Consider the following 16,148-nt stretch of genomic DNA (forward strand, 5'->3'; position numbering starts at 1 on the left):
GTGGTTGCTGCGAAGAGGTATGAAATTGTAGTTAGCATTTTGACCCAAATGTTACAGAGCCTGTGCTTTTTAAAAAGCTTTTTCCGTTTTCCAGTTTGGAGTTTATGGGCGTTTAGTTTCAACTATTGGACAAAAAATACCAAATTAAAAATAACATTGGGATAGACTCACACACGGGGTTGAGTCAGCCCCTGAGTCTAATGAGCTGTATAATGTTTTCCGTTTTTACTGTATCCCGTGTAGATTTTTGTTGTTTTCGAGAATTCTACCTGGCCATCCCATTCAGGAATAATTTTTAAAGTTCCTGAATGGGAAACTTAAAGTTGTAAGTTTCATATTAGTCATAGCTGTACATGAGGGCTAAGAGGGCCTCCAACCTGATTCAACCGAATATTTTCTATATAATATGCTTACTTTTGGATTTTGGTGCTCCAGCTACAGTAATTTGAAAGGTGGAATGCAGGGCCATATCCAGAGGAGGGGGAGCAGGGGTACCTGGTTTGAACCCCCTCCCGATATTTTTTCTTGATTCGTAAGAAAGTAACAAAAACACGTAACCACTTTTTGTTGCGTTTCCTAAATTTCTGTTTGTAAACATTCCCCCTCTCTCCCGAACAGTGCTGTATATTGCTCTGGTGGTGCTGCTTTCTAGAAAACAAAAAAGGAGTCATGAGCTTGAACAGAAGATTTGCTATAATATTGACTAGAATGCTAATGTATGTTTTTTTCCTTTTTTTATATATAGAGAAAAAATTGAGCTACAATTATGACCAGTTAGTACAGCTTCGGGATCAGCCTAAAGAGCATACGTTTATTGCTTCAAAGCGAAATGATGCAATGACCTAGATAAATACCTATCTAGAACAGAATAGGCTTAGCTTTCAAAATCTTAAGGCCTTTATAATATCACGTCTTGTTTGTTTATTCATTTGAAGGCGCGGCAAATTTTAGGTCAATTACTGATAACAGTTTCTGCTTTGTCCCGTGTTTGTTAAGATTAATGAATAATGGAGGTCATACCAGGTTGTATGGACCTCGTAACGGTTTATTTGAAAGTGTTTGCTGGATTGTTATGATCTTTTGTATCACCTCGGTCATTATCACCTAGTGGATGATCCCGATGGTTGCCTAATATAGTTCATAAAAATAAGAAAATAGGGGGTGTATTAACTCGTCTTAACCCTACATTTCACAAGTCCGTTTTTAGCTGAAAAGGGAGATGTAATCTTAAGAAATGTGGATGATGATTTGGAAAAGTATGTGCAAGGAAACGCTGATCAAGGCGTTGAAATATTTGAACAGACCTGCAGGTTAATTTTGTATCCATTAAATCTTTGTCACATTTTGTCGTGGAATTTGGTTTTGTACGTACTATAAGATTTCTTGGCTCCGCTCCTTGTGAAGGTTCCCCGTTTGGCCCCCACCCCCTGTGGCCCGTTTGGTCTTCATCTTTTTTCTACGTAATGTTTGTTTTGTTGCTGGTCCCCAACGTGTGTGCATGTCCTAGGTATCGTTCATCAAATGAATGGATGCACTGTAGCTATGAATGATCTTCTACAAACCTCGGTACTAATGCACTATATATAACACAGCGCTATAAACTGTACAAGGAAATACAAATGGAAACCCGTCAAACGGGTATTTGCAAGAGATAATGGATTGCAAAGCGTGATTTCTTATCGCATTTACAATATTTAAACTGTTGTTTTTGGGGGGTTTGGGGGGGTATCTAGGTTAGGTTAGGTTAAGTATTTAATATATGCATACTTTCGTGTGTTATATAATGCACCAGTACCCCAACCTCTAAGTAAAGCTTGAGAATAACGAACTTCAAGTCTCAAGTAAATTTTCAATATAATTTTGCAACTCGCAAAAAAACTTAAAAACGACTATTCTCCTGCTTAAGTAAAACATAAAAAAAAAATCATCCAGAAAACTGGGTTCTTTCCCGGAGAACAATACCCACGTACCAAACTGGACTTGTCCTATTGCTCACTTGACATAAATTTTTACTTCAGAGTAAGACATTTTTTTTTTTTTTTAGTTTTTCGACTGCTATTAAAAGCAGCTTGTCTAAGGAAGGGTTTCCTAGGCATCCAAGATGTAGTAACGAACAGTTCTTATATCAGGAGCCCGAATTTATAGCTATTTCATAAATTGAAGAAAAAATTGGAGTGTCTCAAAAATCAATTATTGCAAAGCAGATTGTCTTAAAAAAAATGGGGTACTTTTCTATTAGCTGGTACCCACGCGAGAAGGCAAGTTTGGGTAATGCTAATGAAATAAAACAAAATAGCATGAAAATATAATAGTTCAGAAACAAATTTGGGCTGTATATTTGCACATTAGGGGGGGGGAGGGGTAAAGCATAGCATATATTAAAAACGTAACCTAGCCTAACCTAGGTACCTTTCCCCCCTAAGCCCCAAAAACAATAGTTTAAATATTGTAAACGCAGTGACAAACCACGCTTTGCGATCCATTTATCTAATGACAGATACCCGTTTGACTGGTTTCCTTTAGCATTTCTCTATAGAGTATATCGCGTGGGTACCAGCTAATATAACAGTAACAAAAATGTCATTAAAAGGTCGAGAAAAAAAAACTATTGTCTAAAAAATTTCAGAGAAGAAAATGTGCCATAAATATTGTGTATAGTAAATAAGGCTCCTCAGAACAAACAAAAAAGGTAATGTTGCATCCAGGAAAAGGCTAAAAATAATGCAAACTTAAAAAAAAGAAAAAATCGGAACAACTAAGCAAATTCGGAAAAGAAACCATTAGGAAGATAAAATCCCAAAACAAAATTGAATGAATCGTCCATTCGTTGTGGCCAAGTTGTTGTGAATTATACTGTCCCAAATTATCATAGTTAAGTCGTTCTTAGGTTATTTTTTCATGCAGTTTGGCTAATATTTATAAATTTCAGTCGCCAAATACAGTTTTACTAGCCCTATTGGCAAAGACTAGCTCAATCTAGAAGTACTTTACCCAATCAAGAACGTAACTAAAATCAAAAGGTCACCGTAAAAAAAAACTAAGGAAAGTAAATTACTAATTTTGTTCAAAATAAAGCTCGAGTGGCCATTTTCAAGTATTTACATAGTTGGTAAGAGAGGCCACAGAGACAAAGAGATATATATTTTTTTTCTTTGGTCAGGCCGTAAGTAGACATAGGGAACCTATATATTGGCTATTCTGGTGAAGATGGGCCAGTTTCTAGTGAATCTATTTCGTATTTGTTGAATCACCAATTGGTGAACGTCTGCTTAAAATGTTCTTTGCGATTCTTGAAAAATAAGGTAATATTTTTAAAATGTACCAAAAGCTGTCACAAGCTAAAGGAGGTCCAAGTATCGATATTGCATCCAATAGCCTGTTTAATGTAAAAAAAAATGACAAAAACTGTACAAGCTAACCAGAGGTTCTAAAGTAAATAAAGGTTTTGTGTCTGATAAGTTAAAGGATGTCTGATAATTTAAAAATAAAGCAACGTCCTAAGAAGAAGTGAATAATTGATTTTTTTTTTTTTTTTTGCTTGGTTTCTTTTTTCTTGCTTGTTCAGCTTGACTCTAGATATGTCAAAAAATATTACAACGCATTTTGAAATACTGCGATCAAATAGGTCTTCTGATCAGTTAAAATAAGATAATGTTCGAAAAAGTGAATCAAATTGTTTCAGGACCGTATTAGGAAGGGGGGGGGCTCGAAAATTTCTCTGACTCGTACAAAAGTAAGGAAAATGCATGTATAACAAACTGTCGTTGCGTGTTGTACCCCTCCCCCCCCCCCGAAAAATCCAACCCTGGAATTAATAGCTGTTGAGTTTGTTTATATGCCTTTAGATCTTTCAAAATAGCCTTTTGAAATACTGTGACCGAACTGCATATATATATTATCGCATTTTCTAATTTCAGCGAGCTCAGACACATTATCCGAAGATGCTGAATATAATGAGAAGCGTCCAGTTGCAAAGAAAAGGAAAAAATCATATGAATCTTACCCTCCACCAACACCAGCCTCTATAACTACCTGCATTGATGACACTGAAAATGATGATCTAGATAAAGATGGCGATACGGATTCGGATGCTGCTTTAGTCATAAAAGGTAAAAAAACAAATTTTTTAATGGCTAAATAGGTCCTATTTATCATAGGACTATAGGTCATAACGTATGGGAAGCAGAGGTGGTTTTAGAGGGAACAGAAGGGGCACTTGCCACATGGGCAGAAATTTTAGGGCTGCAAAACATCAAATAGATAATCTAACAATTATAATCATTTTGTTATTTTATGATCTTATTGTATTAAAATAAAGTAGAGGGTGCAGTTGGTAATAATTATAAGCAAATTGAATCCGAGATTTTCATTTTCCCCATATCTTCATCAGTCATGATTCATTGCTCAACCGGTTAAGACCGTATTGCTTGCTATCGCCCACTCTTTGAATCACGTAATGAAATGAATGACGATGGATTATTGTTAAATTATCTGCATGCTGTGATATAATGAAAACTTTGTACAACCTGAAAATACAAGCCTTTCCCTAAATAAAACTCAACAACGGAAATCATTAGCTATTATTCCTCCAAAGTGATTTAAGGCTCAAATTATTCGTGATATGAGATTAAAGGAATAGTACAGTGGGTAAAAAGGACTGATTCAGGACTGGTGGCTTCTTCTTTTGCCAGTAAGTCAATTTTAGCTATTACTAAGTTAAGATGGGCAAAAAAAAAAATAAAAGGAGTCGTCCAGATATTGATTCCAGCGAGGATATTGCCACAAGTACCCCAAATACGTAAGGAAATTCGAATATTCGGAAGCTGGTGACAACTCAGATTTCGTTAAGGACACTGTGAGAGAACTTTGCAAAGATGATGGACATTATGCTTGAAACTCGTAGCTTAGTCCAATCAATGGAACAGCGATTTATTGCAGTAGAAAATAGAATAAAAGCAATTGAATCAGAGCAATTAGCCTTAAGGTCTGAATTCTCTGGGATTAAGTCTTGTATAAATGATGTAGAAAATGACATTTCTTTGTTGAAAAACGATAATTTTAACCTGCAGTCAGAAGTTAAATATTTTAAAGAAAAGACCATGTGTATGTCTGATAGGCTTTTGGCTGCAGAATATCAGCCTAACGAAAACAATGTGGCTGTATGGAATGCAGTGTGTGAGGATGAAGATCAAGCCAAACGTATGTTTACCGAGATATGTACAGATGGACTAAATTTACCAGTGATACCTCATTTTTTACTTGTTGCAATAAAAAAAGATAAGAAATATTTTAAGGTTAATGTAAAAAACCGTGGAAACAAGATTGAAATCCTTAAAAATGGGAAGAAGCTTAAAGGAAGAAATATAGCAAACCAGGGAAACATTTATATGAGTGATGATGTCCCATTTTCTGTAAGAGATGCAAGAAAAAAGCTATACGAAAAAAAATTGTGTCTTAAAACGATGGGTATCAGTTCATGGGTATCAAACACAGTTCCACCATATCTTCAGTTGGAACGTCCGGGTGGTACGAAAGTGAAGTTTACGTGTGATGAATGGATTGAGGAACTACAACATAAGCCTCCTCCCTCCACAGCTTCCAGAGGTGCTAAAAAATGAGTGTTTTATTGAATGTGTCTAGTTTACTTGTTGTTTAATTATCTTTTTTTTTTCGCTTGGTTTAATCAAATAGATATGGAAAAGTTGATAGTGATGAATTTGAAATGTTTGGGTTAATGATAATTTTTATTTTTGAGTAAATAATTTAAAATGTTTGTTAATGTGAAATTATTTTGGGTGGGTGGTAGCGGGCTGATGTATTTTTTTGAATGGTTTTGCTTTGTGCCATGAAGCTTGCAATAATGTGCTTTTTTAAATTATATGTCCGCTTTGCCGTAATATATTTTGTTGTTTTTTTTTGTATTTATCTAGGTCTAGATATATGTTTAGTAGATAATGATTTTTTTTTCCACCGCCACTCTCTACCGTCACATACATTAACTTTTATTGATGATGGTTAGAGATATCGTTTTTCCTCCTGGGAACAGTACTGTCCTGCAACTTGAAAGTCGAAGGGTTGATTTTTCTAGCCAGTTTGATGAAAGTATAAATAGAAATTTAGATATTAATGCCACTGAGATTTTCACAAATGAACCATCAAGGTATATTTTTAAAGAAGGGGCACTACCCTTGTATTGTGATAGGGGCATTTTGGCCTTAACATTTTTCATTTAAATTTTCAGGGATTGAATTCTGTGCATAATTTTTCATCGGAATTAATAAATACTAATTTCTTTCAGGTGATTGCTTTAACTGAAACGTGGTTAAATGATAATAACTCGCAATTACTACATATACCTGGTTATAATTTATATGTAAGGAATCGCGAGTATTACCAACATGGAGGCCTAGCAGCTTACATTCAGGCTGATTATAAGGTTTCTATAAGAGAAGACCTTACAATATATAGAGAGAAAGTTTGCGAGTGTTTTGTTTTACATATAACTAAAGAGAATTTGAATTTTTGTATTGTTGTAGTATATAGACCTCCACAGAGCCTGCTCCAAGACTTTATGGACCTATTTGAAGAACAATTAATGAAACTTCCAATTAACTCTATGCCATATTTTATTATGGGGGATTTTAATATTGACCTTATAGATCAGTCATCTGCTAGCACTGAATTTATTAATAGAAGTTTATCTAATGGGTTTCATCCTTGTATAAATATCCCTACAAGAACTAAGGGAACATCAGCTAAACTTCTGGATAACATCCTTTTTAATGTACACTTGAGTCTTCCCAAGGTCCTTATCAACGATGTATCTGACCACTTTGGAGTTTCAGCTAGCTTTAGAACTGTCACGAAGGTGGTTAAAGGCAAAAAATCAAGGATTCCAGTGATCAGTAAAAGTGCGATGGTAAAACTTAAAAATGATATAGAAAAGGTGGATTGGTACGATGTTCTAGGCGATGTTCAGGGCGCTAATTCAAAGTTTGTTTTATTTTATGAAAAGTGGCAGAGTTTGATAAGTCTAGTAGTCATAGATATTTATTTTTAGATATTTATTGCAATAAAAGCCACTTTGGGCCATGGCAAAAAAAGGAAAATCACACAAAATAATAACATGATTATAACACTCATAGCAAAGTATGGTAGCCTACATAACAATAACAACGCAAAATTACAAAACATTACAAAAACATAATAAAGCACACGATACCATTAAACTAACATAAATAGATAGATGTATGTTACATCTATCAAGGGCCATGACTACAAAAATAACAAACAAGAAAACAACTTACACACATACAACAATACTTTCCAGACTCACCCCACCCCTTTTTACAAAAATCTATCTCTATGTGACATACCCAATTTTATATACTTTGCTATCATTCTTATTGTCCATCTGAATCCATCTATCATCCATATTGAAACCGTTTAATAGAAAGCACTCAAGTAGAAAACCTTGGATTAGTCCTGTGATTTTGAAGCAAATAAATGTAAGAGATAAATTGTTTAGAGCTCAAATAAGTAACCCGACACAAGAAAATAATCAATTATATAAAATTTATCGAAATAGGTTGAATACAATTTTAAGAAATGAAAAAAAGAAATATTTTGAGAAAAAGTTTAAGGTGGTCGAAGGATGCCTTAAGAAAACCTGGGGACTAATAAAAGAAGTGATTGGATTAAAAATAAATAGTGTACCTGATGAATTAGTTAGTGTAATGGGAAAGACTTTGAATTCTGAAAAGGACATATGCAATGAATTTCAGTTATTTTTCGAATATTGGTCTGATTTTAGCTATGTCAGTTGTACCTGATAGTGGTGATCCAACGTCCGAGTCATTACTGAGGGACCCCATTGATGTGTCTCTTCACCTTAGACTTCTAACAGTTGATGAAATTAAACAAAATTATTTATGTGTCGCGTAGTAATTCATCTGGTAGAGACCATATTACTCTAAAAACACTTAAATGTATTTTTCCTGTTATAACTGAAGTTTTATGTCTGTTAATTAATGAGTGTTTTCGCCATGGAAAATTCCCAGATTGTTTTAAAGTTGCCCGTATAACCCCAATTCATAAGTGTGGTATTCAAAATGACCCAGAAAACTATAGACCGATATCTCTTTTACCCATTATTTCCCGTGTTTTAGAGAAGTGTTTTAGTATTAGAATGATGAGTTTTTTGGAGGATCATAAGTTACTGGTAGAGACACAATTTGGTTTCCGTAGAAAAAGGAAAACGGAACAGGCGATGATTTATTTTACAACTATTGTTACTGATGTATTAGACGAAGGTTGTAAAGTAGGTAATATATTCTTAGATCTGATGAAAGCTTTCAACCCTCTAGATCATGAACTTCTACTTAAGAGGTGTGAGATGTATGGTTTGAGGGGTAAATCATATAATTTCGTTAGAATTTTTTTAAGTAATTGTTATCAGTATGTCCAACTAAATGATTCTTCTTCCCAAAAAAAGCGTATTGAAATAGGTGTTCCGCAAGGATCAATTCTCGGTCCTATATTACTCTTGATATTTATTAATGATTTACCAAATTGTCTAAATAATTTTTGCTATAGAATAAATGAACTAACGGTAAACCCGACTAGTGAAACAGTTTTACTTTTTGGTGATGACACAACAGCCATTAGCACAGCTAAGCCATTAGCTTAGCACAGCATTACAGCAGCGGAGCTGCTGCAGATTTCCATGAAGGAATCAGTTAATAGAATTATAGCATGGCTGAGGGTAAATAAATTAAGGATTAACATGGCTAAGTCTAACTTTATTATTTTCTCGCGATCATCAAACTTTTACCCATGGATCAAGGAATTAGATATGCCCAGTGGCGTTATAAAACGGACTGCGTCTTTTAAATACCTTGGGATTGTAATAGATGAAACTCTATCTTTTAAGGAACATGTTAGCAAAATTCTGGCAAGAAATCTCGGTATAAAGAAGAAACTCCAACATTGTTTTCCCAAGTCTTTCCTTCGCCATCTTTATTTTTCTTTAATACACCCGTATATACTTTATTGTTCGAGTATTTGGCTCTCTACTTTTTCTTCTACCCTAAAACCAATCAGACTTTTACAAAATCATGCAGTAAGAATTTTAGCCGGTATATCTCCAGGTATGTCTGTTCGAGAAATTTACCCAAATTTTAAAATTTTGCCGGCTGCAGGCCTTCGTGAATTCTATGTATTGTGGTTTATTTTTGGACTGCAGCAGGATGTTCAGCCTCGTTGTTTTGGTGATTTATTGTCCATTAGGTCTACTGTTCATTCTCATGATACAAGGGGTAGCACGGACTTCTGTGTACCTAGAGGTATATATTACCATTCATTTTTTTCTGTTCTTTATAGAGGTACGCGGAAATGGAATAGTTTGAATAGTGATATTAAGACTATAGGTAACCCCAATATTTTTAGAAAAATCATTAAGGAACTGCTTTTTTCTGAATATGAGTTTTGACTGATTAATTGATTTATTTATTGTGGGGGTTTTGTTGATATGATGTTCCCAGAGGATGTATAATATATGATATTGTTTAGTGTGATGGTATTAGTGGTGTCGGTGGCCAAGTGTTCTTTGTTTTAAGGATTTTGTTTTCTCTACCTCCCCCACGGACAAGCTTTGCTTTTTAGGGGAGGCAGCAATAATTTTTTGTTGATATGTTTTTTTTTTCAATAAATCCTTCTTCTTCTTCTTCTTCTTCATTCCTTGAAAATAAAAGCAAGTAGCAGTAAAAGTATAATATTGTGATGACTTAGATCACATTCAGTCGTTCCACCAACTCCAAGACACGAGAGAAATATTTGTGCCTTAGGGAGATACAGTGCTTTTCTATATTCAAATTATTAGCGATAGTAGTGCTGGTAGCCAATAATGAGCCGTCGGTTATGAGCCCACGAGAAAAATAATTAAACACTGATATATTTCCTTAAAAAAAACCACGATTAGAAATAATTATGCCTTAGGGAGATACAGTGGTCTTTTATATTCAAATATTATTAGCGATAGTAGTGCTGGTGGCCAATAATGAGCCGTCGGTTATGAGCCCACGAGAAAAATTATTCAACACTGATATATTTCCTTAAAAAAAAACACGATTATAATTATTTGTGCCTTAGGGAGATACAGTGCTTTTCTATATTCAAATATTATTAGCGATAGTAGTGCTGGTGGCCAATAATGAGCCGTCGGTTATGAGCCCACGAGAAAAATAATTCAACACTGATATATTTCCTTAAAAAAAAAAACACGACTATAATTAATTGTGCCTTAGGGAGATACAGTGCTTTTCTATATTCAAATTATGAGCGATAGTAGTGCTGGTGGCCAATAATGAGCCGTCGGTTATGAGCCCACGAGAAAAATAATTCACCACTGATATATTTCCTTAAAGAAACCACGATGAGGATTAATTGTGACTTAGGGAGATACAGTGCTCTTCTATATTCAAATATTATTAGCGATAGTAGTGCTGGTGGCCAATAATGAGCCGTCGGTTATGAGCCCACGAGAAAAATAATTCACCACTGATATATTTCCTTAAAGAAAACACGATGAGGATTAATTGTGCCCTAGGGAGATACAGTGGTCTTCTATATTCAAATATTATTAGCGATAGTAGTGCTGGTGGCCAATAATGAGCCGTCGATTATGAGCCCACGAGAAAAATAATTCACCACTCATATATTTCCTTAAAGAAACCACGATGAGGATTAATTGTGCCTTAGGGAGACACAGTGATCTTCGCAAACGTAAGAGTTGCATATCAAATATTATTAGCGATAGTAGTGCTGGTGGCCAATAATGAGCCGTCGGTTACCTTAGACCTTAAATCCTACAGATCCAGGAATGGTACATAGGGTGTCTCAGAAACCTCTCCGGAAATCACGGAGCTGAGCTACAGCCCCGAAGTCCTTCCACTATGGTTGAAAAGATATCTCCCTTCTACTCAGATCCGGTTGTACTGCCATTGCAAGCTGTGCCTTGAGCGACCTCGTTTGTGCCTCCCTTCAGGGCACAACTCATAAAATTCACATGGGAGTCGATCAAAAACGTCAAGGTACGCCCTTCTACTTTTTCGAAGGTCAATAACTAATGGCTGACCAGTGCGCCAACGAACCCCTATGTTCGTGACCTTTTTCTGCCATGATATGTTTATTGTTCTTGTGAGGCACATGTTTTCAAAGGCTAGGACGCATTTCTCTAGTTCGACATCTAGTTTTTAGCATTCACTTCCATAGAGGAGAATGGACATCACATTGTTATTCTTGAAGCGGAGCTTCAAGCGCGTAGTTTTTCCTACTGCTCTAGATTGGTTTCGACTTACTAAAAGCCGATGTAACTTGTCCAATCCTCCTCGTGATTCCGTTGGTTATTTCACGATTATAATCCGAGACACTTAGATCTATTGACCTGTTCAATTGCTTTATCTTTGCATTTCAGTGTCAGCGAAGTCAGATGTAGCCATGCTCTTTGTCTTACTGACATTCACTGTAAGCACCATTTTTTCGGTCTTTATATCTATGGTGTCGAGTAGCAGATGCAGTTGCTGTTTCGCTTCTTTGAGGAGAGTCGTCAGCGAAGTCCAAGTCAGAGATCAGTCGGCTGCAAATCTGCACTCCATAGTTCGAAGAGTGCCTTAGAATGTACTCTATAACAGTAGCAAGCATAAATAGGTATAGGACTCATCCCTGTTTGACACCCCACATCATTTTGAAGAAATACATGTCCCCATTTTCTGTGTGTACACAACATTCATTATCTTCATAGTGTGCTTATTTTGACTTGTTCATCAGGTATTTGGTAATAATTCAAAATCTTCCATAGAATCGTTCGATCAAAGAATCGAATGCCTTTTCAAAATAAAAAAAAGAGTATGAATATTTTTTGTCCCATTTCCTGGACTCGTCAACCATTAATCTAAGAATGAAAATAAGATCAGAGCAAGAAACCAGGTCGAAAGCCGTGTTGTTCTTCGCCGAGGTGAGTTTACTTAGGACTGTTCTTAGGTGTTATATTTTACTAGGTACAGGCGGTAAGTTGATGCCTCTGCAGTTGTCATTTAAAATCACATTACCCTTCTTGTAGTGTTTGTCCTGTATAGCCCTATCAAATCTTCTGGGACTTTTTGTTATTCGAAATGACTACGAGGAGAGCAGTTCAAACAGCAGACTCGAAGGGATGTCTTCAGCATCTCTGCCGTGATCCCATCCACTCCGGATGCACGTCCATTTTTCAACTTTTCACAGCTGCCCATACTTCTTCGGGACGGGGAGGGTCAGCACTTACGTCAATTAGTAAGAAAGGTCAGATCGACTATGTGCCATAGTCAGATCGTCTATAAGCCAAGAGCGACTGAATGATTTAGTGCTATTGAGCATAGAACGCGAAGAATTATAAGCAAGCAATTCGGACGAGATAATTAATAATTTTGTAGAGGCTAAATTAAGAAATGTCAGTTAGGAAAACCTTAATTAAGCCACTTTATAAGAAAGATGATAAAAGTGGGTGTGGTAATTATCGAGGCATTAGTCTTTCTCTGTAGGTAGTAAATTACTTAGTAATATGATACTTTTTAGACTGAGAGATGCCGTAGACAAAGTTTTAAGAGAAGAGCAGTGCAGTTTTAGAAAAGGTAGAGGATGTGTCGACCAGAGTTTCACTTTTAGGTTAATAATTGAGAAGTGCCTGAATTTTCAAACACCTTTGGTCCTCAATTTTATAGATTATGAGCAAGCGTTCGAGTCTTTTGATAGGAGAGCTTTTGTATAGGTTTTATCCTTACATGGTATACTAGACAAATACATTTAAGTGATCTGTTCTATGTACGAGAATAACTCTGCTGCTGTTAAGGTAGGAAATGAGATAAGTAGCTGGTTTTGTATTAAATCTAGAATTAAGCAGGGCTGTGTTCTATCCCCATTTATATGGATTATTTTGATGGATTTTGTTTTAAGGAGCACAGGAAAGGCAATGGGAGATCACGAAATCAAATGAGGAGGAAAAAGTCTCCTGGACTTGGATTATGCTGATGATTTAAGCATCCTAGATGAAAGTGTGAGCAAAATGAATGTAGTTTTAGAGGTTTTGCGAGTTCAGGGTGCTAAAATTGGTTTGAAAAATTAATGTTAGGAAGACTAAGTCACTAAGGCTAGGAATAAGTGAAGATGAAAAGGTGACGTTGGGTAATGAAAAGATTGATCAGGTGGGCAGGTTCACTTACCTTGGTAGCATTATTAGTAAAGATGGTGGGAGCAGTGAAGATGTTAAAAATAGAATAGCCAAGGCTCAGGGTGTTTTTTCACAGTTAAAAAAAGTCTGGAAGAAATGGAAGATAAGTCTGCTAACCACGATTAGAATATTAGAAGCTACGGTGATCACAGTGGTCAAATATGGCTCTGAAGCATGGACGCTCCGAAAAGCGGATGAAGATTTGCTAGATTTTTTCCAGAGAAATTGCTTAAGGATTGTTCTGGGTACCCGGCTGACTGACCGTATTTCAAACAATAGTATATACGAAAAATGTGGTTCAATACCGTTCTCTAGGGCTATAATGAAAGAAAGGTTGAGGTGGCTAGGGCACGTTGTGCGGATGAAGGATGACAGATTGCCGAAGATTTTTCTTTTCGGCCAACCATCTAGGGCTAAACGGAAAGCAGGCCGTCCCCGTCCGGGGTTGGAGGACGTCATAAAGAAAGATTTACAGGAAATGGGAACTTCGTGGGCGGGTGTAAAAAGGGAGGCTTTGAATAGATTGGGGTGGAGGAGGATCTGCGTAGCTGTGTTGGCCTCAGGTGGCTTGGTGCTGCGGTGAGTTGTTAGTAGTAGTAGTAGTAGATATAAATAAGTGGAAATCTTTGTTAATGGGTACAATTTGTTTTTAATATTGGCCTGAAAATTTAGGGAGAAAAGGGAGGAGGGGCTAATCAACATTTTCCCCTGGGTACGACAGAGGCCAGAACCGCCACTGATGGAAACCTGATATCACGCTGGATAAGAATTAAGTGTTGGAGGTTATCCTGTTCTCCCCTTGAAATTGAGCGTTTGGAAATAAATGCTCCTTTAAGGGTAAAGAATATGGCATTGGGCTTTACCCTTTTTATGGGCATCTCCGTTTCATAGCCCTTCTAGGAAGTGCAATGGGGAGGGGGAAACCGTAGCTTTCATCCTTTCTGTTTACCTTCCCTAGATTTTTCAATGTACCCATTTAAAGCTTGGTCGACACTGGCTGAGCTTAAAGTCACGCCACTTACCTCCGTTCCAAGCTAAATAAACAGCCTTCGAAACCAAATAACCAAACAAGATTGTAACTGAATCACAACTGGTAACCGAGCACCACGGTTCAAAACATTATCCAAACGCGTGAAACTTAACAACTACTGCTACTACTAATAACTCACTGCAGCATCTAGCCGCCTAAGACCAACACAGCTACGCATGCCCCTTCTCCATTCCAATCTGTTCAAAGCCTCTCTTTACACCCTCCCAGGAAGCTTCCATTTGGCTTAAATCATTCCTTACGACAGCCTCTCACCTCAACCCGGGATAACCTGATTTTCATTTGGCCCTAGACGGTTGGCCGGCAAGGACAATCTTTGACAATCTGTCATCTTTCATCAGCAGAGCGTGCCCTAGCCATGTCAACCTTTCCCTAGATATATCCCTAGAAAGAGGGATTGAACCTTTACATACTTCTCATTAAGTATAATCATACTTTTCGGCGTGGCTATAAGTTAAAAAGATCTCCTTTATCAACGTTTTTCGTGTAGCTAACAATGATTATGCCTTACAAAGTGTTATTACCGGCTTAGGAGCTTGTTTATCTTCAATTATAATATATGTGAAAAAATAATTTTTTGTTGTAAATTATAATGAAAATAAATGTAATATGTGTAGTCCCCGTTAGCTAAATGTTTTACAGTTTGGCCTTCCGAGATGATGTTGGACCGCTCTTGCATTGCCCAGAGTATACGCTTTGTATCCATGTATGGGTCCAGTGTTCGCTCCTCTTTTATGTTATTGCTTGTAGACAGAAGCTTCACTGCCACATTAATGATATTTTTTTTGTACCCTAATAGCCAATATGAAGCAGTTTGGAGTCATGCAGAATTACCAAATAGACGGATTAATCTTGAGTGAAAGAGAAGGTTCTTAAAGAGGAATTAAAGGAAGCAAAGTTTTATAGAAAATAGTGAGATAGAGACAGAGACAGGCTGAAAGGACTTTGAAGAATTATTTACATTCAAAATCAAGTGTGCCAAGTACGCCTAAGTTAGCTTGGGAAATGTAGACATGTTAAGAAGGAGAGTTGAAGTAATTTCTCAGGAGTGATTGAGTCAAGCAATGAAGATTTTACTTTTGGTTATTGTAGTGCCAGTTTTCACTCTCATGAGTTTCATCGGCCCTTCAGTCTTATAATTACTTTAAGTGGTGAAAGAGGTTCCATTACGTTACTTTAATTACTTTACCACTTACTTTACCTACTTACTCTACTTACTTTACTTTACTACTTGCTTTACTTTACCTACTTACTTTACTTTACCTACTTACTTTACTTACTTTACCACCTTACTTTACCACTTAATTACTTTAAGTGGTGAAAGTGGTGAAAGAGATACTACACAGGGTGCACTTTGCATGTCTAGTAAAAATACTTCCGTAAGCCTAGAATGGCTTACTGTTATTTGTTTTGCTATCTAGTGTCTTGGTCTTTTGTTATTCCGTTCCTTAACTTTTGTTTTACTTTCAGAGGAGCCTGATGTCAATTTTAATGAAGATTCCAAAAAAGGGTATGAATCTGATACAGAGAATGACGGAGAGAGCGGAAATGAAGGAAGTTTAAGTGGTAACGACAGGCCTCGCTTTATTTCTCTGTTGCCCGAGCAACTTCTCAGTAAAGGAATGCTTTCTGCTGCAGCAAAACTACAAGCAGTGGCGAATCAGGCTAAAGGAGGTTGGTATTCATTCTAACATTAAAAGAAAAAATCCAAGGAAAAGGGTACTGACTCAATTCGCAAAAAGATAACAACCAGAAAAGTTTGAGTTGTTTACTTCGTCATGTCTAAAAGAAAACCGTGTATTAAGTCATTTTTCTGAAGAAGAATAAGTGTCAAAGATT

General features: G+C 36.4%; 1 protein-coding gene across 1 annotated transcript in view; it reads left to right on the forward strand.

The window, feature by feature from the left end:
- Positions 1–16,148, forward strand: part of LOC148956015 (uncharacterized) — a 54,527-nt gene that overhangs the window by 23,751 nt on the left and 14,628 nt on the right. Inside the window, exons 5-6 of the mRNA XM_089089268.1 lie at positions 3,918–4,109; positions 15,780–15,983. Coding sequence (XP_088945394.1) covers positions 3,918–4,109; positions 15,780–15,983 — 396 coding nt within the window. The remainder of the gene's footprint in view (positions 1–3,917; positions 4,110–15,779; positions 15,984–16,148) is intronic.

The sequence above is a fragment of the Artemia sp. Qi Xiang Cuo genome, chromosome 1, assembly GCF_049724085.1.
Source record: "Artemia sp. Qi Xiang Cuo chromosome 1, ASM4972408v1, whole genome shotgun sequence".
In the NCBI taxonomy this organism is placed as follows: Eukaryota; Metazoa; Arthropoda; class Branchiopoda; order Anostraca; family Artemiidae; genus Artemia; species Artemia sp. Qi Xiang Cuo.